Consider the following 23929-nt stretch of genomic DNA (forward strand, 5'->3'; position numbering starts at 1 on the left):
GGAAGATCTGGTTGGGAAGCATTCACGATGGGCTTCGTCTCAGAGTTAAAGGTATGACTACTGCATAGGGTTATGTGAGTACGAGTATCTTGTAACTAGCATTGTTTTTGGATAGTGGATTTCCTGGGTTTGGCTGCCCCGGAGTGGTTTTTTCTCTTCATAGAATATCCACTTCGTAACAAATATCTTGTCTCATTTAAATTCCGCATTTAAGATATTTGTTTGCACACAAACACACACATTTGGTTTAAATTAGAAGTCAATAATTATTTTCAAAAGTGTTGGATGAAACATCTGATAAAACCATATGTACATTAGAAGTCAAGAAAAATGGTAATACCAAGCATTGAGAAGATTCTAATCATTGAAAATGATGAAAGAGCACTATCAATAGTCAAGATCCAAACATTGATTGAATGGATTTTTGACATATTGTGATAGTGGTTTACCTAAAAGTAAAATGGCGTACTTTAATGGATGAAATAGTGAGTTGGAAAAATATAGCAACATAGTGTTATTAACTCCATTTTGGACCATAAGTGTTTTGCGATTCTCGAAGACACAAGCGCTATCTCTAAAGAGAAACATATCTCTTAAAGAGATGATGAAGTGGCAAGAATCTAATTAGACAAAATTCTATCAAATCTTTTTCACAAAATACTTGCTTTGGTGAAACGTTGGATGTCTCACTTCGTAAATATAGATTTTAGATAAGTGTCCAATTGGAGTTAAGGACAAGTAATGGATTGTTGGGACTAGTGTCCTAAACTCCAAGTAGTGGACTGTTTTGTTTTGTTGTAATTGGATAATATTATTTATTCCCTGTTTTATTATTGAACATTGGGCACACACACACACACACACACATATATATATATATTGATGTTTACATGTATATCTGTGATTATATATTATCCTATAATGCACATGTAAGGGCCTTTAGTTACATTGTATATGACTTTGATGTGAGTAGCAAGATTATCACACAAAATATCTTAGTCATAGGTCCTTATAGCTTATAAATCATTGTTCATGGTTGTAAATGGAACTGGGCATTCCATCTTGACCATAACATTTCAATTTTTGACGATCTATCTTGATCATGTGAAGCAAGGGGGCTTTAGGTTGATATGTTTGTGCACAAGCAAAGGGATGCCATGCACTGAACCGACCATATAAGTCATGATTCTTTTCTAACACTATCATAAGAATGATGTGCGTGCACGACTGCTTATAATAGTTACTCTAAATCCTAAGAAGATCATGAACCCAAATGTTGAGTGTAGGTCACTTTAATTTATCAAGGAGTGAGATCTTACTGCGGTCAAAATCTCGATGCATTAGGTGATCGCATGTAGCATTGAGGGAACACCATCTTCAAGAAGGAATCGAAGTCTTTTATATAAAACAAAGTGATAAGGAATATTCTCTTTGATGTACATTTAATTGGAATGATTATTTTGAAGCTTGAGCCTGAATATTTCGGTGAGAGATACTGAAACTTTTATGTACATAGTGAGATAAGGTTTCACAGAGTACAAAGAATAATCATGTAAAGAAATTGGATACTCAAAATAAGAGGTAGTGTTGGGAATAAATCTCACTCAAAATCGGGATCATAACCCTAGTCCAAGTCGAATTGGGGGGTAGGAGTCACAATCTACGTACAATTATGACTCCTTGAAGAATCTTGTCAACAATCCTACTCCTTCTTGGTTTAGGATAGGACTCCCAAACCAAATCAAACTCCAAGCACTCATAGTTTAAGTTGGAGTAGAAAATCTAATTTAGGTTTGACTCCACCTCCTTGCCTATAAATAGGTCCATACCCAGGTATAAACGATAGACTGATTATCTTATGCATTGAGCATACTTTTCTCTCATAAGCTAATTTAGGCATCGAAGCGAGACCCCCGAAAGGCTCTCTTAGTTTTGGTTGTTTTACAGTGATCGTGAGAGTGTGAAGAGCACCGAAGAACGTGCCATTCACACCTATTGTAATATCCTGATATTAATTAAGTATTTAAAATATAAATTAGATTAATTAATTTATTAGAGTTAGTAATAATGCAAGAAAAATGTTTAGAAAATACTTAGGGTCGAGTTTGGATGCTAAAATAGGCTCGGATGGACGTTCTGTGTGTTGCGTTTGCAACACTGTTCAGACGCCAATGAGGACGCTGGAGTCAGTGTGTTCCCCGTCCGCAATCTGCCCGGACCATATTGCAGACGCTGAGGTCAGTGAGTTACCGTTCGCTGACCATTTGGACGCTCTTGAGGATGCTCAAGTCAGTAGCTTCAAGTTCGCAACCCGTCTGAACGTCCTTGAGGACATTTGCAATTTAAAATGCGGGCGTCCAAACGCTCACTTAACCCGTCCGGACGGCACCTAAGATAAATGCAAGAATGAGTCTTTTTGGCTCATTTTCTTCAATTTTCCCACTCTCTCTCACAGTTTTCTCTTGAATTTTCAAGGAAAACCTTAGATCTATGGTTATCCAAGCCTCCCACCTCAAATCTAACCTCGAAAACGTGATCTACAAAGCCCGATCTACGTTTGTACAGATTGATTTGAGGTAATTTCATAATCTCTTATCTTTTGAGATTTTGGGTTAAATCTTGAGATATTTGAGTTTAATAATTGAGATAATTGGTTCACAAACAATACATATAAATGATTCATGTGACTCAGATATTCGCATATGCAAGCTTTCCGTTCCTTTGGGGACATGCAAACATACGTGAGCATCTAAGCTGTTAGTATTTTATATTGGCAACATTCTGGTTGACAAAAAACACTTTATGTAACGGTTGCTTTTCAATAGGATTATCGGTTCTATTCAGAGTCTTCAAGTAATATGGACAGTGTCTCATTTCATGCCATGTGTATGTTCACAAGTTTCTAAGAATATGTCCATGAAGATTCCATGCAATTTCCAAGTCAGAACAGTCGGTTCCTGTACAACTGTCTGGACGCCCCTCAGTGTCTAGAAGCTTCAGCGTTGAAGAACGTCTGGATGTCAGGGCAACACCGTTTGGAAGCTAGGTCAAGCTATTCAGAATCCGAGTAGAAATTGGATTTCATGTTCAGACACGGATCGAAAAACAGCAACCGTCCGGACGGAAGAGCAACACTGTCCAGACGCTTTTCAGGTTTCTAGGAAGATTTCTGCATATGTCTTAGTGTTTTTATCATAACTCTCTGCTAGAGTATCGGATTGAGACAAAATTGGTGTCCTTAGAAAGATAAGAAAAAATCCTACAACTTAAACATATGTACAGTAAATAGAAACGTCCGAACGGCCCACCGCCCAGAAGGAAAGAGAGTAGCGTCCGGACGGCCCGCAAGAAATTCGAGAATTTTTCAGAATTCCTTTTCAGACATGGAAACAGTTGACTGTCTGGACAGCCAAGACTGCCGTCCAGACACATGTGCTAGAGACTCCGAATTTGAGTTAAAAAAGGGTTTGTAAAGCCTATATATAAAGAGGGCTCTAGGCTTGTATTATGTATATAATTCAGTATTGAATTCTCTTAGCTTTAAGAGAGTGTTTAGGGAGAATTGAAGATCCGGTAGCTCTCAAGCCGTTGCCAGTGTGTGCTCCTTGTTCATGTGAAGTCTATCTTAGGGGTCGACCCTAAGGTAAAAGAATCCATCAAAGATCCCTTCAAGTAGGAGACCTGGTTGGGAAGCGTTCATGATGGGTTTCTTCTTATAGTTAAAGGTATAACTACTGCAATAGGTTTTGTGAGTATGAGTGATTTGTAACTTTCTTTGTTTTTGGATAGTGGAGCCTGGGTTTGGCTGCCCTAGAGTGGTTTTTCTCTTCACAGAGTTTCCACTTTGTCAACAAATATCTTGTCTTTTTATTTTCCGCATTTAAAGATATTTTTGTTGCATACAAACACACACACTTGGTTCTTTTAGAAGTCAATATTTATTTTCAATTGGTATCAGAGCGGGTAAACTTGTGTTTGGATTTATTTCCTAAGTGTGATCCATGACTTCTTCTAACATAATTCTTCCTGAGTTCTTTGAAGATGATTTTTACGATTTCTCTAAAGATACCATTTTGATAGGTAAATTATTTAAGAAATCTAATAAAGAACTCAAGAAGATTAAGCAAGAAAAAGAGTCTTTGATTTTACAATTATCTGAATCACATGTTTTGATTGACTCTTTGAAATCTGAGAATACCATGCTTTTTGATATTGTTGATGCACTAGAGAATAAATTAAAAGAATTAGAGGATCTCTTGGAAAAATTCTCTAGTAATAATTTGAAAAGCATGCTTTATATTCATACATATATTTCTAACAAGCCTGATTTAATTGTTAATGATTTAAGTACTTCTACTTCACAAGCTTCTGATTCTGAATTAGATTATATTGATATTAAGCCTATGATAGAAGATATAGCTTGTTTAGATAATTATTGCTTAACTAATCATGTGATGCTTAACTCCAAGGAATCAGGAATACAAGGTAAGTTTATTCCTAAATGTCATAATTGTGGGAAGATTGGTCATATTAGGCCAAATTGTTATTTGTTAAAATCCTACGGGCCTTGGATTAATCAGGATGCTCTGAGAAAAAGTGAAGTTGAACATTCTTCCTCATCAAAATATGTCCCTCCGCATAGGAGACATATAAAAGGTAAGGGCAATATTGTTTGTAAGAATGCTAACCATATTTCTGGAGAGAAAGTCAAACAGCATTCCAACAAAAGAAGCCTACCCACTTGTCATCATTGCGGCATCACCGGTCACATCCGACCTAAATGTCCACAACTCCAAGCTCAGAAGAAGAAGGCTCAGAGGAAGTTGCCTACTAAGACTACATCAAGTACTCTACCTTCGGCGGGACATCAGGTTCCATGCCATTAGCAGCAACAACAGCAGTTTGTTCTGAAGAACACATCAAGGCACTACAATAAAAAGTCGCAAAAGCCCAATAGTAACCATGCCTATGAAACGTTGCTGAGCTTGTTACAAGGGATGTTGAGGAGAATGGATAGTATGAGCAATACTCTATCACATCTACCACGGGTACACCAGGGTTGGGTCAGAAAGGATGAGACCATTCACCCCTTGAGGGGGAGTGGACTCACCTAGTATTGGTGTAGTGTCACCATGCCTAGGATTTTGGTTCCTAAATCCTAGTGCATACCAGGTATGTTTGCATTGCATTGATTGTCATATCTTATATATCCTATTTTTGCCTTACATTCTGTTTGAGGAACCACATTTTCTATCCCTAGATTTTCTCTTGGTTGCTTTGAGAATTTTCTGCAGGTACATTCTAGGGATGACAGAGAAAGCATGGCATTGCTTTTCTGTCTTGGTATAGTCAAACCTCTCTCCCTGAGGATAGGTTTGCTCTTACCTACATGCTTTGTCTAGACATATGTTCTTTTCCTTTTAAGCATGTCTTTGTTGTTTTTGTCTTTTATTTTTTCAACAAAAAAAAGGGGGAGGGGGGGAAGATGCAAATTTTTATTGTTCCCTTATATAGCTTCTTATATATCTTATGTATGTTTAACTGATGTCTTAGTTCTTGATGCATTAATTATTTATGCATTTATATAACTGAGAGTTTATACTTGATATCTGCAAAGTTTCCATGTTGTATCCATAGTAGATAGTTGATTTTCTCATGTGATGAAAATATGCACTATCCAAGGCTCCCTTAAGGTACATTTTTTTCTCTCTGACTTTTAGCTTCTGGAAATTCTAATGAGAGAGATATTTTTGCTAAGATGGTAAAATTGACCAACTCGCTAGTTGAACCTAATACCCATAAATTCTAGCATTCTTTCTAGGTTGCAGCACCAAGTGATAAAAAACATTCAAAATTGAATAAATATGGATGAATAAGATCCACTGCTTTTGTGCTATAAATCTGTTCTTGAGCTTGTCCATATAGAAATAGTCAGTGACCAAATTGTTGCTGAAATAGACGGTCATTAGAGGATGAAATAAAAGAAAAGTGTTGCAGCTTAGGGGGAGTGTATCAGAGGAGGGTGGCTAGGCCCTAATAAAATAAGATTTGACTTTTGACTGATCTACCATTGATTTTCTCTCTTATTTAGAAAATCCGGTTGCTTTAAGTCATATCAGTAAACTTCATATCTTATTGAGAAAGCTTTCGCACACACATGCATTGCATGAGTTAAGTTTAATATTGAAAAATTTCTATCTGCAGGGAAATTTTTGTGCTTATTGACTCTTAACTCTCAATTATATCTTGATATATTTTTGAAATGCTATTTGATTGTTTTATCAGTTATTTATACTTGCGTGTTCTGAAGCTAACGTTAGGAAAAAAAAAATTCTGCATATTTCTCTTTGTTTTTAGCTTTTAGTGTGAAGCGTCTAGACGGACATGTTCTTGCGTTCGGACGAGTATGTACCACGTCCGGACGCAAGCTTTTTGCTTTCTCTACCAAACACACACACTACTTTTTGCATGTTCTATCATGTTGTGTTGTGTGTGTTTTCTCTCAAACTGATCCCGAGATTTTGGCATTCTCTGCACATCTTTTCTCATTCCCAAGTATTTCCTTTGACTTTCCTTATTCTCTTAAGCTTTGGTTCTTTTTAGAATATTGGAATCTTTAATTGATTATGATTTGAGAGATTGTGCGTGAATATCTTTTTGTCTTTATGCTGGATGGATATTACAAATCTGTGTCTTTTGGATTGCTATATCTACTTTTGTATTTCTTTATGCATCCAATTGATAGCCATCATAATGCCACATTCTTTTTGAAACTAACAGGATCTAATATTTCCTTGTGGTGTTATTTTTGAATAGATTTCTGTTAAAATATTTTCAGAAATATGTTATCCGGCGGCTTCCAGCATAGTGTCAGAAAGAGGGCTCTTTGGAAAACAAACTAGTGTTGAAATCATATGTTCCAGAGATCTCAAATTTCAGATGAGCTCATTCCCCCTGCTCATACAGAGTCTTCCGTAACCTTTTCCTTTAGATCTGCACCAGCTAGAGATTCAGTGGTGAATATTCTTTATCATCTTGCAGACCACTTGTCTAGATGATTTCTTGCTGTAGATGACCAGTTTTGGGCTAGAAGACTCAAGTGACTGAAAATTCTCAGTCTACGGTTTCCCGGCTTTAGGAGCAAGAAGCCGAAGTGTCTCAAATTCAGGAAAATGTGATATCTTGAGGTTTTGGTTTTCTCTTATGTTGATTTGAGCTTTTGATGAGACACTTTACTATTATTCTTGTTGTTTTGAATTTTAGTAATTGTGGTTTTCTCTTATACGCTGTTTACCCTTTGTCCTTTTGAGACAACAAGGGGGAATATTTTTTGTTTTGGATCGGAAATATATTTCCAAACCAGTCAAGTGTTTTTTGTCCCAGAATGGCCAAATGGGGAGTTTGTTAGTATTTTGTATTGGCAACATTCTGGTTGACAAAAACACTTTATGTAACGATTGCTTTTTAACAAGATTATCGGTTCTATTCAGAGTCTTCAAGTAATATGGATAGTGTCTCATTTCATGCCATGTGTATGGTCACAAGTTTCTAAGAAGATGTTTATGAAGATTCCATGCAATTTTCAAGTTAGAACAGCCGGTTCCTGTGCAACTGTTTGACAGGCCTTTGAAGGCATCCTGACGCCCCGCAGTGTCTAGAAGCTTCAGCGTTGAAGAACGACCGGATGTTAAGGAAACACTGTCCGGACGCTAGGTCAATCTATTCAGAATCCGAGTAGAAATTGGATTTCATGTTCAGACACAGATCGGGAAACAGCAACCGTCTGGACAGAAGGGCAACACCGTCCGGACGCTTTTTAGGTTTCTAGGAAGATTTCTGCACACATCTCAGTGTTTGTATCATAACTCTCTGCTCGAGTATCGGATTGAGACAAAATTGGTGTCATTGGAAAGCTAAGAAAAAAATCATACAACTTGAATATTCAGATGGTAGATAGAAACATCTGGAAGGCCCACCGTCCAGACGGAAAGAGAGTAGTGTCAGGACAGCATGCCAGAAATTCGAGAATTTTTCAGAATTCCTTTTCAAACACGGAAACAGTTGACCGTCCGGACGCCCAAGACTGCCGTCTGGACACCCGTGCTAGAGACTCCGAATTTGAGTTGAAAAAGGGTATGTAAAGCCTATATAAAGAGGGCTCTAGGCATGTATTATGTACAGAATTTAGTATTGAATTCTCTTAGCTTTGAAAGGATGTTTAGGGAGAATTAAAGATCCGGTAGCTCTTAAGCCGTTGCTGGTGTATGTTCCTTGTTTGTGTGAAGTCTATCTTAGGGGTCAGCTCTAAGGTAAAGGAATCCATCAAAGACCCTTTCAAGTAGGAGACTTGGTTGGGAAGCGTTCACGATGGGCTTCATGTTATAGTTAAAGGTATGACTACTGCAATAGATTTTGTGAGTACGAGTGCTTTGTAACTTGCTTTGTTTTTTGATAGTGGAGTTCCTGGGTTTGGCTGCCCCGGAGTAGTTTTTCTCTTTACAGAGTTTTCGCATCGTCAACAAATATCTTGTCTTTTTATTTTCCGCATTTAAAGATATTTTTGTTACACACAAACACACACACTTGGTTCTTTTAGAAGTCAATATTTATTTTCATAAGCGATGGTTGACACTATGTCTTGGCCTTATGCACATGTGAATCATCCATACTTTTGGGGAATCCTGATATGCACACACTCCCAAACATGTATCATAAATGAGTAATTGACACAATATCTCGGCCTTGTACACATGCATTTCTTCCGTACCTTAGGGGAATACGTGCATATATACATTCCAAAACCTTACATCAATATGATTTAAACAACGTAACCAATTCATTCAATGTCATACTTCGGTCGTACATGCATACATGACATTCCGAACCTTTGGGGAATTCATGTAAGACACAAACTTCGAATTCATGCCATCTCATGGAATGCAATACAAACTAGTCAAATATCACTATACATATGTTCCCCATCCCATACTAGGAAACATAGACATACCAATACGTCTAGCACCAACCATATGCAATGAAATCATACATCACAATGCTATGCATGCTATTTGTTTCGTTTCTTGTTTCCTTACTTGCAAACCACAACCCTAGGACTTATTTTTGATGCCAGGAGCTATAACCCTCTGGACTTACACTTGATCCACCCAAGAGGTTCCAACCCCAAGGGCTTGTTCCGTAACCAGGAGCTACAACTAACTGGTGTCAGGAGCTACAACTCTCTGACTTGTTTTTGAGGTCAAGAGCTACAACTCTCTGAACCCCCTTATCTCCACCCATGAGGCTCCAACCCCATGGGCTTGTTCTGATTCTAGGAGCTACAACTCACTAGTGTCAAGAGCTACAACTCTCTGACTTGTTTCTGAGGTCAGAAGCTACAACTCTCTGAACCCACTGTTCCACCCATGAGGCTCCAACCCCAATGCCACGTTTTCTTTATCCATGAGGCTACAACCCCAGGACTTATTTCTGTTGCCAAGAGCTACAACTCTCAAAACTTACACTTGTTCCACCCATTGAGGCTCCTACACCAAGGGCTCATTCCGTGTACATGACTTCGTTATGCTAGTGCTCCAACACTATGTGTGCTCAGTATTCATGCTATATCACATACAACTCATCATAGCTCATGCTTTTTCACAAATCGTCATCAATCATGCATCATATAAAACAATTTACAATCCACATATTCTCATACATAAATAACAACTCATTATCCTTTCAAAACATCATTTCAACATAATCAAAGAAACTCTACTTTACTTAAGGCTTCACCACATACTATATATTCATGTCTCCAAATCAATTCACAATCATCTTTCACAACACGTAAAACATTTCTATAACATATCTCATCATTCTTCAAGATAATGAAATCAAGTTGAAGCACATATATTCATCCAAAAATAGCATTGGCTTGATAAATTATCATATAATACTATAATCATAAAAATACTTTTGGTTTTCTCAGTGAGTAAAATACTCACCTTGGTTACGCAGATATTGGGCTTCACTATGGTTTCCTAAACGACACTTGCAATGCTCAATCTGAAAATCAATACATTGCGCAACACTTAGCATTTTCTAATACTAGAATTACTATTAGCTCTTAAATTGCTCAAGAGCTAGACCTATGAAAAATCCATAGAACTTGTAGGGTTCCATTTGACAACGCAACAACAATAAATGTTAACCCATAAGATTTTCTTAGGGTTAGATGCTAGAAATTACAATTTAAACACATAACCCAAAAACTAGGGTTTTGGAAAACTTACTAAAATTCACCCAAATGCAACCCAACACTTGGGAGAATGTTTAGAAAGCTCCAAAACACACGAAACCTAAAGAATAACAAAGATTAAACTCAAATATCTCAAGATTCAACCCAAAATCTCAAAAGATAAGAGTTTATGAAATTACCTCAAACCAATCGGTAGAAACGTAGATCGAGCTTCGTAGATCATGTTTATAAGGTTAGATTTGAGATGGGAGGCTTGGATAATTGTAGATCTAGGATTTTCCTTGAAAATCCAAGAGAAATCCGTGAGAGAGAGAGAGAGTGTGGAAAAATCGGAGAAAATGAGCCAAAAAGACTAATTCTCGCATTTATCTCAGGTGTCGTTTGGACAGGTTAAGGGAGCGTTCGGACGCGAGCATTTTAAATCTCAAACATCCTCAAGGATGTCCGAATAGGTTGTGAACTCGAACCTACTGACTTGAGTGTTCAGATGGTCAGCGAACAGTAACTCACTGACATCGGCGTCTGCAATATGGTCCAGACAGACTGCGGACAGGGAACACACTAACTCCAGCATCCTCCCATATGCGTCCGGACAGTGTTGCGGATGCAACACACATAAGGTCCATCCAAGCCTATTTTAGCATCTAGACTCAATCCTTAGTGTTTTCTAAACGTTTTTCTTGCATTTTTACTAACTCTAATCAATTAATTAATCTAATTTACATTTTAAACACTTAATTAATATCAGGGATATTACATCTATCGAAAATTGTTCTAACAGTTTGACTCCGTTTATGGGAACAATTATTCGTTTCTCATAAAAAAAAAAAAATTGTCATGGTGATGAATACAAGTTCAGAAGATGCTAGAAGAACTCGGACTACTCAAGATGATGCGGGGACTTGGAACGATCCCCATGCGCAGATAGCAAATCCAAAACCCATGTATAATGGATTTGTATGGATCCACGCAAATCTATGTTTTCACACAACGGATTTGCATCCAACTGTAACGGATCTACATTCATTCACCAAATCGACATTCATCTCCCTCGGTTATGGAAAGATTTATGTTTGACGGACACAGATCCGTATTCACTTACACCAAGTCGGTGTTGGTCTTCACCGAGTGTGCGAGATAAGTTTACGTTCTTCCTTTCATCGTTGTTCATAGTAATTAGCAATTTTAGTAGTTTATTGTCTCATTCTGTGGCTTTCCATTCAAATACATGCCTTCCATAACTCTGAGGATTGTAAAAATTTATGACCATTGGTTTTATGAGAGAAGACAAAAGTTTGAATGAAATAAGTCTCTTAAATGCTTTATTATTGGAAGCCAAAACTTAGTCCTTCATGAGACTAGTGCTGGAAGGTTTTGCAGAGATAAATAATAAATAAAATTCTTACTTTCATTAACATGTTAATTTGTAGCCTTTCATAAATGTGTTAGTGCAGAAAACAGGAAAGGGAGAAAACCCTAAGACAAATTCAGGGAGACAACCCTGTAGAGAAAACAAGGCAGTGAGACAACCCTATTAAAAATAAGGAGACAAGGAAACAACTCTACAGAGAAAACAAGGCAGGGAGACAACCCTATAAAAAACAATGAGACAGGGAGAAAACCCTAAGGCAAATCTAAGGAGATAACTCTACAGAGAAAACAAGGTAGGGGACAATCCTATAAAAAACAATGAGACATGGAGAAAACCCTAAGGCAAATCCAGGGAGACAACCCTGCAAAGAAAAAAACGCAGTGAGACAACTCTATTAAAAACAAGAGGGCATAGAACCAACCCCGGAGGAAGTGAGACAATCTTTGGTTTTCAGGTAATCCTAAGTTTACAGGTTTGCAAGTTTTTAGGAGTCATGGGGCCATCCCCATAGATAAGGAGAAAACCCTAAGGAAAAACAAGAACGCATGGGAGGTCGGATTTAACCCTAAGTTTTCAGGTTACAGATTTAAAGGTACAAGGGAGCTACCTTGGAGACAGTGAGACAACCCTGCAGAGAAAACAAGACAGGCTTAACCCTATGTTTTCAAGTTTAAATCTCGGTTTTCAGGTTTAACCCGGTCTATGGAGGTACATATATTATATTGCGCGTTAACAAGTTTGATTGCAGAAATCACAAATGCATCACACAATTTCGGAAGATATTACTGGAAAAAGCTCTTTCATTCATTATCGGGAAAATATTACAAAGTTCACTAAGGAGCACCACCCTTGGCAACTTCAGACTTAAGACATTCAAAGGTAGGAATCTAAAGATTGTTCAAGCCTTGGAACAAGCCAAGACTTGGATTTTTCGAGACATAAAATTTTCATTATCCGAGCATGTCTCGGATAAGGGAATTGGGGGTAACTAGTAGGAATAATCCTACTCCAAGTCATATTGGGGTAGTAGTCTCAAGCTGGGTTCAATGACTTCTTGAAGAATCTGGTCAATAGTCTAACTCCCAGTTGAATAGAGATAGAGCTTTCAAACTAAATCAAACTCCAGGCACTCTTAGTTTAAGTGGGAGTAGAAAACCTAATTCAGGTTTAACTCTACCTCTTTGCCTATAAATAGGCTTATACCCTAGGTATAAACTACAGACTATTTTATGCATTGAACATACTTTTCTCTTATGAGATACTTTAGGCATCGGAGCGAGACCCTTGGAATGGTCTCTTAGTTTTAGTTGTTTTGCAGTGACCGTGAGAATGTTAAGAGTATCGAAGAATGTGCCATTCACACCGTACCGAAAACTATTATAACAAGTAGTGAATCAAAGTGGCAGTTTATTGACTTTGATTCGACTATGGAATATTCCATGGAGAGGTAATATGTATTAAATAAATATGTCACAAGAATTAATTGATTAAATTCAAAAATACGAATTAGAGTACAATCAATTGTAAGTAATAGTAACCTTGACAAGTCATGGATGATAAGTGTCACATGCCTATTGGAACTAATTGTATTTTTTTCTTCCCTTTAAGTCCATCTTTGAGCTGATGTAATTTGACCATCTGTTTTGGGCCTCAGTTATTTATTTATTTAAGACTTGTTTTCTTTTATAAACTTGGGCTAATGAATTTAATTCCTATGTGGCTTGTTATTTGATTGGGCTTAGGAACTTAATTCCTAAAGACTTAAGCAGTTAAAGGAGCATTGAGATAATGTGATAAAACCTAAGTCCAAGCATTGAGCTTCTAGTGAGAGGGCTAGGGTTAACTAGTAGGTACATAGGGAGAGTATTCTCTCCTTATGGTCGACAAATTTATTTAGAATGCTTTTTACTACTTCTCAATGTACGTTAATAGAGGGCAAAAACAATATACGTTTTTGTTCTTACTTTATGCTTTTAGTTTATTTTCAAAATAATTGAGAATAATTTCTAAGCCCACACTCACGGTCATAGTCATCAAAGAGAAGACCTGAAAGGTCAAACAATTTCCCAAGAACAAGTGCTAGCTGTGTTCATCATCAACATGGAAGAAGAAAATCAAGAAAATTCAAATAGCCCAACATGCCTAGGAAAGGCTAATATTCAATGTAAGTAACATATATTTTGTATATTATTATAATATAGCATTATTTTTCTTGAAGAAAAGGTTCACTGTAATTATTTTTTGTTATGTATGTTCTTCATATGTATGATCCCAACAGAAATATCTTATATTAGACTAAAAGGCTATTGATATATTTATTATTTTCTGTGTTTGGTATAAATTTAAAAAATTGGCAATATCAATTGTTTATTGATAAGTATAAGTATTTAGAGCACATAGGAACATGTTTTAAAATCTGTTTTCTTGTTTTAAAATTAGAAAACTATTTTTATTTTAGCAAAACCATTTTTTGGTTATAAAGTTTTCAAAAATGTAAATCCTATATGGTGCCAAAAACCAATAACTCAAAAATCAATTAGCTGTACGTTTGGTACGTAAAATAATTGTTCTATTTAAAATAAGGAATAATTTTTATTGGACATTATTATTAGAGTATATGATAATGATTCTCTAACATTTGGAATATTCATTTTCATAAGAATGGTTATTTCAAAGATATATTTCATTCTACTTGCTTTAATGTTAAATAAAAGATACTTATTTTTTTAATGAAATAGTTATTCTGTGCATCCATTGTACCCTCCCTAGTCATGATATAACATTAATGCATTTTTTTTTTTTTTTTTCATTTGTTGAAAGAAAAGAAAAGAGAAAAATCTAACACGTGTGGTAAGCATACAAGTATGGTTATGATAATTCTTGATGGGTATTGTTATTTACACAATAGGTTGTGCACAACCCCCTCACATGAGTAGGACCTATCCACTCAGATGGAACTCACTCATGTGAGTGGTTGTGCACAAGTGCAGTAAACCTTTTCCATTCATGATATGCCTCGATCATCTACCTCTCAAATGTAAAATAAATGACAAAAAAAGGAAAGTTAAAAACCCAACACGTGTGCGTGTACCATTTTCTTTTTCCAAATTTCCAAAAATCTTAGAAAAAGAGCAGACTCAGCAGAGTTGGAGAAAATCAGGAAAAAAATTCTCGCCAAGTAAAACGGGCCTTGCAATAGCGCCACGTATACCATCCGCAAACCACATCCAGTCCCTCTAAATTACACTCGACTCTTCCTCAAAGCCCCAACTCCAAGGTCCTTCGTGCTTCCAAAAGGCCAGAGCGAGAGCTTGTTATCTAACACAGACACGCACACGCACACGCACTTGCTCCACTCCCAACCCATCTGAGTAAATCCTCTGCTTCAAGGTACACCCTCTTTGCTTCTCTTTTCTCTCCTCTTATTGTTCAATTTGTATTCTTATACGAAATGGGTTTATAATCAGATTGTTTCATCTTTCATTTTCATTTTTGAGAAGAGAAAAAATAGTTTTTTTTTATTTTTTTTTTATTTTTTTTTTTATTTTTATGAATTTCTTTAAGTTATTTATGTGTTCAGTTTACTCGAATTGTCGTTAAATTACATTTTTGTGCTCAAATTATTTGTGGGTAATGGAGCAATACAATCTAGAGCGAAGACCATGTTTATGTTTCAGTTCGGTTTGTGTTTGGTGGTGTGTATCAGTGTATGTTTTCACCCAGCTCTCCATTTTTCAAATTTCAAGCTTAGAATTGCTTGTATAGAATGTGTATATTAGTGGTTTAGAGAATGAAATGAAGTTTCAAAATACATATAATTACATAGTGGATAAAGAAATCTACGCAAGAAAAGCATAAGTTTATGAAAAATAAAAAATGAATGCTGATGCTTTACAGAAGTTGATTTTTAATTCTGTGTGGTAGCTGAGATTCTGCTGTAGGAGAGGAAAAGGAAAGAAAACTTGGAATCTTCCACACATGACCTTAACCCCAATCTGTTTGTTATGTGGTTCCAAGTTTTGTTTTCCTTTTATGCTATATATTTGTATTAGGGTTTAATCTTCCTGTGTATTAGGGTTACGCCCCTCTACACTTTTTTAATGAACTGACATTACTTATAAAAAAAAAAAAATATTGGTGCTGAATTGATTTGAGTTTTCTAGTGTTTAATTTCAAGAAAAAAAAATGAATGAGCACTTTTAGTATAAAGGAAGATGAGAAAGAAATGGTGGTATCAATATAAACTGACAGTATTAAGAACAAGAAAATTAAAGTTCTATACTGGTGAAAATACAGATTAATGGATACGTTCCAGGTATCATAAGTTTCGAGGTTGTGTTTATATACTCTTCGGTTTGCCTTGTATAGAAACTTGCCTGTGTAAAGCATCTTTTTGTTAATTGGAAATACTACATTGTGGATAAAAGACTTCCTGTCCCTTCATTTTCTTGTGATAAAATCTTAAACTGTTTTTAATTTCACTCTTGTCATGGTAATCTATAATGAATTTTGTTCTTTTAAGTAAAAGATATGTCTCCTTTCTTAAGTATTAAGCACCTGCTGAATAGCTTCCATTAGCTGTCCATGTTGCTTAAGATATTAACCTAAGCTCCTTCTTCCTTGCATGGTTTTCTCAAAGTCAATGTTTGTTCTCATGCACATTGACTAGTCTGCTTGGTCTTATTCTATATGCTATCACTTACACATTCATGTTTATATATAGCATTAATACCGTTGTTTTTTTTTTTTTCTTTTAGTTTTTAATTCCTTTTTCTGGTTTCAGGGATGGCAGCATCATCTGCATGCCTTGTGGGGAACAGTTTCTCTACCCAGAGTGCAAAAAAAAATTTGAGCAAAGATATCTATGGGAAGTTGCTCTTGCCTTCTTCAAGCCTTCCATCATTTCATAAGGCCTCGAAAGTAGTTTTTGCAAAGGCATCTTTGGACCAGATGCGCCATGAACGAAGAAGAGACTTTCTAAAGTTGTTGCTTGGAAATGTTGGAGTTGGTGTGCCTGCTTTGCTGGGAAGTGGGAATGCGAAGGCTGATGACCAGGGGGTTTCTTCCTCCAGGATGTCTTATTCTAGGTTTTTGGAGTATTTGGACAAGGACAGAGTGAAAAAGGTTGATGTGTTCGAGAATGGAACCATAGCTATTGTTGAGGCTGTTTCTCCTGAACTGGGTAACCGGGTTCAGCGAGTTCGTGTGCAGCTTCCAGGGCTCAGCCAGGAGCTCCTTCAGAAGTTCAGGGAAAAGAACATTGACTTTGCGGCACATAATGCCCAAGAAGACTCTGGATCTCTGTTATTCAATTTGATTGGGAATCTGGCTTTCCCTTTAATCTTAATTGGGGGGCTATTCTTACTCTCAAGGCGCTCATCTGGAGGCATGGGTGGTCCAGGTGGACCTGGATTCCCCCTTGCCTTTGGCCAATCTAAAGCCAAGTTCCAAATGGAACCAAACACTGGAGTGACATTTGATGATGTGGCCGGAGTAGATGAAGCTAAGCAGGATTTCATGGAGGTGGTGGAATTTCTGAAGAAGCCTGAAAGGTTCACTGCAGTTGGGGCTCGTATTCCAAAAGGGGTTCTTCTTATCGGTCCTCCTGGAACTGGAAAGACTCTGCTAGCCAAGGCGATTGCTGGTGAAGCTGGTGTTCCATTTTTCTCCATCTCAGGTTCAGAGTTTGTAGAAATGTTTGTTGGTGTTGGTGCCTCTCGAGTCCGTGATCTTTTCAAAAAGGCAAAGGAGAATGCTCCTTGCATCGTTTTTGTTGATGAAATTGATGCTGTTGGACGGCAAAGAGGAACTGGAATTGGTGGAGGGAATGATGAAAGAGAGCAGACTCTTAACCAACTTTTGACAGAAATGGATGGTTTCGAAGGTAATACTGGTATCATCGTTATTGCAGCAACTAATAGGGCAGACATTCTCGACTCTGCCTTACTGAGGCCTGGACGGTTTGACAGACAGGTGAGGATATGTCATCAATGCTTATTGCTCCTATTAATAGGGAAAGTACTGAAGTTTGTGCTCTATTGCAGGTAACTGTTGATGTTCCAGATATACGGGGAAGAACAGAGATCTTAAAGGTTCATGGTAGCAACAAAAAATTTGATTCAGATGTCTCTCTTGATGTTATAGCCATGAGAACACCTGGTTTTAGCGGAGCAGATCTTGCAAATCTCTTAAATGAGGCAGCTATACTGGCTGGTAGGCGTGGGAAGACGGCAATTTCATCTAAAGAGATTGATGATTCAATTGATAGGATTGTTGCTGGAATGGAAGGAACAGTAATGACAGATGGCAAAAGCAAAAGTCTTGTGGCATATCATGAAGTTGGGCATGCCATTTGTGGGTAAGTGTGATAATACTAGTGGTTTTGTTTATTTTAGAATCCTCCATATAATATTTTTACAAGGCCATGCTCAACTTTAAAGTAACACACTACACTTTTATATGATCTTTCCCCAATATTTTTTGATAAGAACACAAGCATGTTTTTTTGTAAGGTGTTCTGGTATACTGAGAGGCATGATCGTAAAAAATTCTCCTTTAAGTGCATCTATACATTCATTTGTACAACAGTTTCTGCAATCACTGCTACCTTACCAATGTTTGCTTTAGTCACACAAAGGACTCTGTTATTCCTCATAAGCCTTGCAAATGTAAAAAATAATAGCAGCTATGGTCAAATTCCCATTTAAAAGCAAATGTATAGTGCAGTTGATCGTGTAGTTACAGTTACTATTTTGTTTTTTACATAAGTAATTGAAATACCATCAAAAGCATAAGGTGCCTCCAAGTACACTAGGAGTATACAAAAGAAGTCACCTAGCAAATAGAAGCAAAAAGAACTAGAAATTCATGAAAACTAATCACCAAATGAGAAACAAAAGTAACTGTCCAAAAATACAGGGTGTTGAAAAATAAAGACTTAATCTTCTCCTAAGTCCTCTTACCGTACTCAAAATTTTTGTCATTCATTTTCCTCCAAAAATCCACAAAAGAAACGAATGTACCATCTTCTACACAGTAACACTCTGAATGTTGCTGACAGTCCACCAACAAAGCATACAAGTCGACTACTCATCTAGGCCTAACCCAAGACAGCCCAAACTGACTAAACACATAGCACAAGCAATCTCACCATGAAGAAGAAGATGATCCATAGACTCCACGTTTCTTTTACACACACACCAATCTACCACAATCACGCGCCGCTTCCGAAGGTTGTCCATAGTAAGGATCTTTCCTAGAACCGCCGATCAAGCATAACAGCCTACCCTAAATGGAGCCTTAGTCCGCCAAACACTCTTCTAGGGGAAGTAGTGACTATCATTACAACTTATGACACTATAAAAGGATTTAAAACCAAACAACCCTCTTTTTGGAAGGGATCCACCATAGCTTGTCCTCACCTTTCCGTCTCACTCCCCCTAAATACAACACCCGGAAAAACGAGGCAAAGACATTCACCTCCCAATCATGGGCCACTCTAGCAAAGCTCATGTTCCATGGAATAGAACCTCCAGGATTTTCCTAGTGATATGCAACAAAAGCGTCCTTTGTGCATGCAATATCAAATAAACCCGAAGAGGCTTCCTTAAGGACCAAATTCCCACACCAAAGGCTTCCACTGAATGTAGTTACGGTTACTGATACTTCTGTTAAATATGCATTGGTAGTATTGATCATGCAACTGCTTATACAAAAAAAAAAAAAGATCATGCCACTAGGGCAGACAAACGGCATTGATTGCCAATACCGCCAATAAGTAAAGCAGGTTTTTAGCATTTGAGGGAAATGGAAGTAAGTTTGGTTACATCCCTTCCAACGGGAGAATCAGGGGATTTTGGGGGTGGAGGGTGGAGTTGTGCATTCTGAAAATCCACCAAGACAACTACTAGCTTGCCTATCCAAAATATTATTTTAGGCTCAGGCCACCTTGCTTATTGCAGCAAATATATGATCAGCCCCCCAAACCCACCCAAAAGAAATCCTCTTTTTTTGCACAATATTGCCTTCATATATATCGTAGCTATACACTATGTAGATGTGGTTCCCCTCTCTGTTTCCACATGCATTGACACCTGCTTGCATATACACACAGCCATATGGCATATGAGTTAAATGTACAAGTTTTCAATCTGGTGCAAGTTTTGAAGGATTCATCACATGCCAGAATCTGTGTGGATTTGAATCAAAAGGGTTCTTAAGAAATGTGTCAAAGTTTAAATCCATATTACTATTGAATATTTAAAATAGAGCCATGGTCCACAGACCAAATGGCATCTCCTCAACCAAAAATCAAGGGCTGGAGGGTTAATTACTTATCCAAAAAAGAAAAGAAAAGGTGGATGTGGGCTCAATCCCATAGGGGTGCATGAGTATATATGCTTATTTATATTTTGTACGTAGTGATACTTATCTTTATTTGTTGTTAAAAGGCAATATAATAACTTCTAAATTTTTACATTTAATTCTTTTTCTTTTGAATGCTAATATGATCAAACTTGCCGAATCCTAAATTCAATTGATTTGAAATTGAACCTTAAGAATAGGATTTGAGGTTGAACAACTAGATTTGATATGGCATGGTTATTGAATCTTAATCAGTGTAATCCAAGTCAAGCTTGGAACAGGATCCAAGTTATTTACAATTTTGCATAGAAGTGGCATCAGTTGGTAGACTATATTGCCTGAGTGGGTTTCGTTGTCACTGATAACTACTTGTCTCTTCTCTGAACTTTGTGCCACTGATAACCCTCCATAGTTTCTGAAGCTCCCCATAATTTTTGCATTGAATATTGTATGCTATCACTTTCTCTCTCCTTCAGAGCTATTGGTCTCTTCTGGGTCTGCTCCGCCCATAGTCTTACCCTGCATGATTTAAGTGACCTTTCTTCACATGTTCTCATTGATTGATAGAGTTCATATTATTTATGATATGTTTTTATCCTTTCCTTCCGTGCAGGACTTTGACTCCAGGGCATGATGCTGTTCAGAAAGTGACCCTAGTTCCACGTGGTCAGGCACGGGGTCTTACCTGGTTTATTCCTACCGATGACCCTACCCTGATCTCCAAGCAGCAACTCTTTGCACGAATTGTTGGTGGACTAGGTGGCAGAGCTGCAGAGGAAGTTATCTTTGGTGAGCCAGAGGTGACAACAGGTGCAGCTGGTGATTTGCAGCAGATTACTGGTTTGGCAAAACAGGTTACACAATTTTGCTTGATTCTCAGTTTGAGTGTGGTTTTCCGCTCCTGTCTACTATCTAGGGGGTTCCTACTTTAATTTTGTAGCCAATAGCTCCTAAAACTAACATTTCCTTTGTCCTAACCATAAAAAGTTAATGGAGGGATTTGATTATCTGTTTACAGATGGTAACAACATTTGGAATGTCTGAAATTGGCCCATGGTCACTTATGGACTCAGCCCAGAGTGGGGATGTCATCATGAGAATGATGGCGAGGAACTCGATGTCAGAGAAGCTTGCTGAAGACATTGACGCTGCCATCAAGAGGATTTCAGACGAAGCATATGAAATTGCATTGACCCACATAAGGAACAACCGTGAGGCCATTGACAAGATCGTGGAAGTCCTCCTTGAGAAGGAAACAATGTCTGGGGATGAATTCCGGGCAATTCTCTCCGAGTTTGTTGAAATCCCAGCAGAAAATCGGGTCCCTACTTCATCGCCCTCACCAGTTACCGTTTGAATAGCAAGACTTATGACTTTTTAACTGTCATTGATTCTTGATCATACATATTGGGTTGGTTAAATGTATTATATCTGTAATCTTCTGTAAAAGTAAAAGGATAGTTCAATATATCAGCCTTACTGCACCATGGACGTACTACATATATATAGGCTGCAGCTCTTAACTGAGGCAGCTGTTCATCTACCTAGCACCTCCATATTCTTATATTGGGTTGTTAAAATGCATGGACTTGGGTTTTGTCCCATTAGCTCAATGCTCTCTTAACTCTACTAGCTTTAAGAATTAAATCCTTGAGCTCAAAGCTTTTAATTGCTTAAGTATTTAGGAATTAAATTCTTTAGCTCAATCAATTACAAAAAACATGCCACATAGGATTGGCCCATGTTTTATAAAATAAAATAACTCAAATAAATAAATACATAATTAAACTCCAATAAATTTATATCAGCTCAAAGAGTGACCTTAAAGGAAAAAAAATATTACTAGTTTCAATAGGCATGTGACATTTATCACATACGACACTATTAATCACAATTGATTGCACTAAATGTGATTGCACTTTGATATGTATTTTCAATTAATTAAATAATACATGTGACGTACTTATTTATTATATATTATCCCTCCATGAAATTATTTTGTAGTTGAATCAAAGTCCATACATTGTCATTTTGTTCACTACCTCTTTTTCTTGATAACCTGATTTAATTACATGATTATCATTTTGTACCCTATGAGATTTCATCTCATCTTGTACATATGAGTTTCAGACAATCTCACTGAAACACTCAGGCTCGAGTTTTAGAATAATCATTTCTAATAAATCTACATAAAATGAAATATTCTTTATCACTTTAATCCTGACAAAGGATTTGAATTCTTTCTTGAAGATGATGTTTACAAAATGCTACATGCGATTACCCAATGCACGAAGATGTTGACTATGGATAGATTCCACTCATAGATACATCAAAGTGACTTACACTTTATATCAGAGCTCACGATCTTCTCAGAATTTAGAGTAACTGTTATAAGCCGGCGTGTACGTACATCATTCTTTGTGACAATGTTAAAAGAATGATGACTCATGTGGTTTGTTTGGTGCCATATTACTCTTACACCAACATATCAACATTGTTTCTTCTAATCAAGACAAATTGTTGAAATTAACATGTTATAGTCTAGATGGATTTCTCAGTTCTATTTACAACTACGAACAATCTTTTATAAGTTATAAGGACTTATGCCTATATTCAAATATGTGTGTGTGTGTGTGTGTGTATATATATAATAATTATAAGAAATCATCATTCAACCAATTAGAGTTTTGGATACTAGTCCCAACAAAATGATGCCCCACTTAACAGCAAAGTTGCTAATAATTTATCCTTTTTATAGCTTCGTGTGACTCCCCCAAAATTAGGTAATTGTTTTACTTAACTTGGAGAGTTACTGGCAGTATCCCTAGAAGAATTAACTAGTAATCGCCTAGCAGAACCACCCTTAAGATCCAATCAGAGTGAACAAAAAGTGGAAAAATGAAGAATATTAAGTCTGAGAATCTAAAAGTAATTAAACCTTAAATAATACTATAATCAAATATTGACAAAGAGTTATCCAAAATTGAATCCAATCTAAGCAAACCTGTTACCAAGGGACCATTCGCTCGGCGTCTTCATCCTAACGAACCTCACTAGTCCTGCACGGAGATGTTGACTATGGATAGATCTCACTCATAGATACATCAAAGTGACTTATACTTTACATTTGAGCCCACGATCTTCTTAGGATTTAGAGTAATTGTTGTAAACGATGTGCACGTACATCATTCTTTGTATCAATGTTGAAAGCATGATGACTCACGTGGTCTGTTTGGTGTATGACTCTACCTTGCTGTTATACCAATATATCAATCTTGTTTCTTCGAATCAAGACAAATCATTGAGGTTGACATGTTATAGTTTATATAGATTTCTCAGTTCCATTTACGACTACGAACAGTATTTTATAAGTTACTAGGACTTATGACTATAATCTTTTGTATGATAATTCATTTATTCACACCATAGTCAAATACAATGTTACTTAGGGACCTTACATGTATATAATATGAAAAATCCAAATATATATATGTAGATGTAAAACATTAATGTATATGCCCAATATTCAATATTATACAAGAAAGCATCATCTAACCAATTCGAATTTCGGACACTAGTCCCAAAAAAATGATGCCTTACTTAACTGTAATGTTGTTAATAATTTATTCCTCCTATAACTTCGAGGTGTTAAGCATGTGACCCCTCTTAACCCTTTGGCTGCTTGGCAATTTTGTTTCCCCTTCCTAACATCAGGGTGTTAGGCTCATAATCCCCCTTAACCGTTGTGATTTACATGCATTCAAACATAAAATCATTTTTATGTCATAATATATCCCTTTCCATACATCATATTTTTCTTCTGAAACTCATCCTCTTTTCAAAAATCATTTTCTTTGAAAGCATATTTTCCTTCGACATATATGTAAAAGCATTTCAAACTATATTCATGCATGTAATAAAAATAACAAAGCTCA

The 23929-nt window shown here is 36.8% G+C and overlaps 1 protein-coding gene across 1 annotated transcript; it reads left to right on the forward strand.

The window, feature by feature from the left end:
• Positions 1–14852: 14852 nt before the first annotated feature.
• On the forward strand, positions 14853–21537 carry LOC133861335 (ATP-dependent zinc metalloprotease FTSH 2, chloroplastic). Its single transcript, XM_062297089.1, has 5 exons — positions 14853–15020; positions 16414–17603; positions 17675–17988; positions 20608–20848; positions 21013–21537. The coding sequence occupies exons 2-5, from the start codon at positions 16416–16418 to the stop codon at positions 21349–21351; spliced, it is 2082 nt and encodes a 693-aa protein (XP_062153073.1). The 5' UTR covers positions 14853–15020; positions 16414–16415; the 3' UTR covers positions 21352–21537.
• Positions 21538–23929: the final 2392 nt, after the last annotated feature.

Source organism: Alnus glutinosa, chromosome 2 (assembly GCF_958979055.1).
Source record: "Alnus glutinosa chromosome 2, dhAlnGlut1.1, whole genome shotgun sequence".
NCBI lineage: Eukaryota > Viridiplantae > Streptophyta > Magnoliopsida > Fagales > Betulaceae > Alnus > Alnus glutinosa.

Bases quoted from the DNA above. Each gene is read 5' to 3' on its own strand.
- LOC133861335 (XM_062297089.1), top strand. From the start codon at position 16,416: ATGGCAGCATCATCTGCATGCCTTGTGGGGAACAGTTTCTCTACCCAG. The intron at 17,604-17,674 runs GTGAGGATATGT...GCTCTATTGCAG, and splicing joins CTGGACGGTTTGACAGACAG to GTAACTGTTGATGTTCCAGA. The intron at 20,849-21,012 runs GTTACACAATTT...ATCTGTTTACAG, and splicing joins TTACTGGTTTGGCAAAACAG to ATGGTAACAACATTTGGAAT.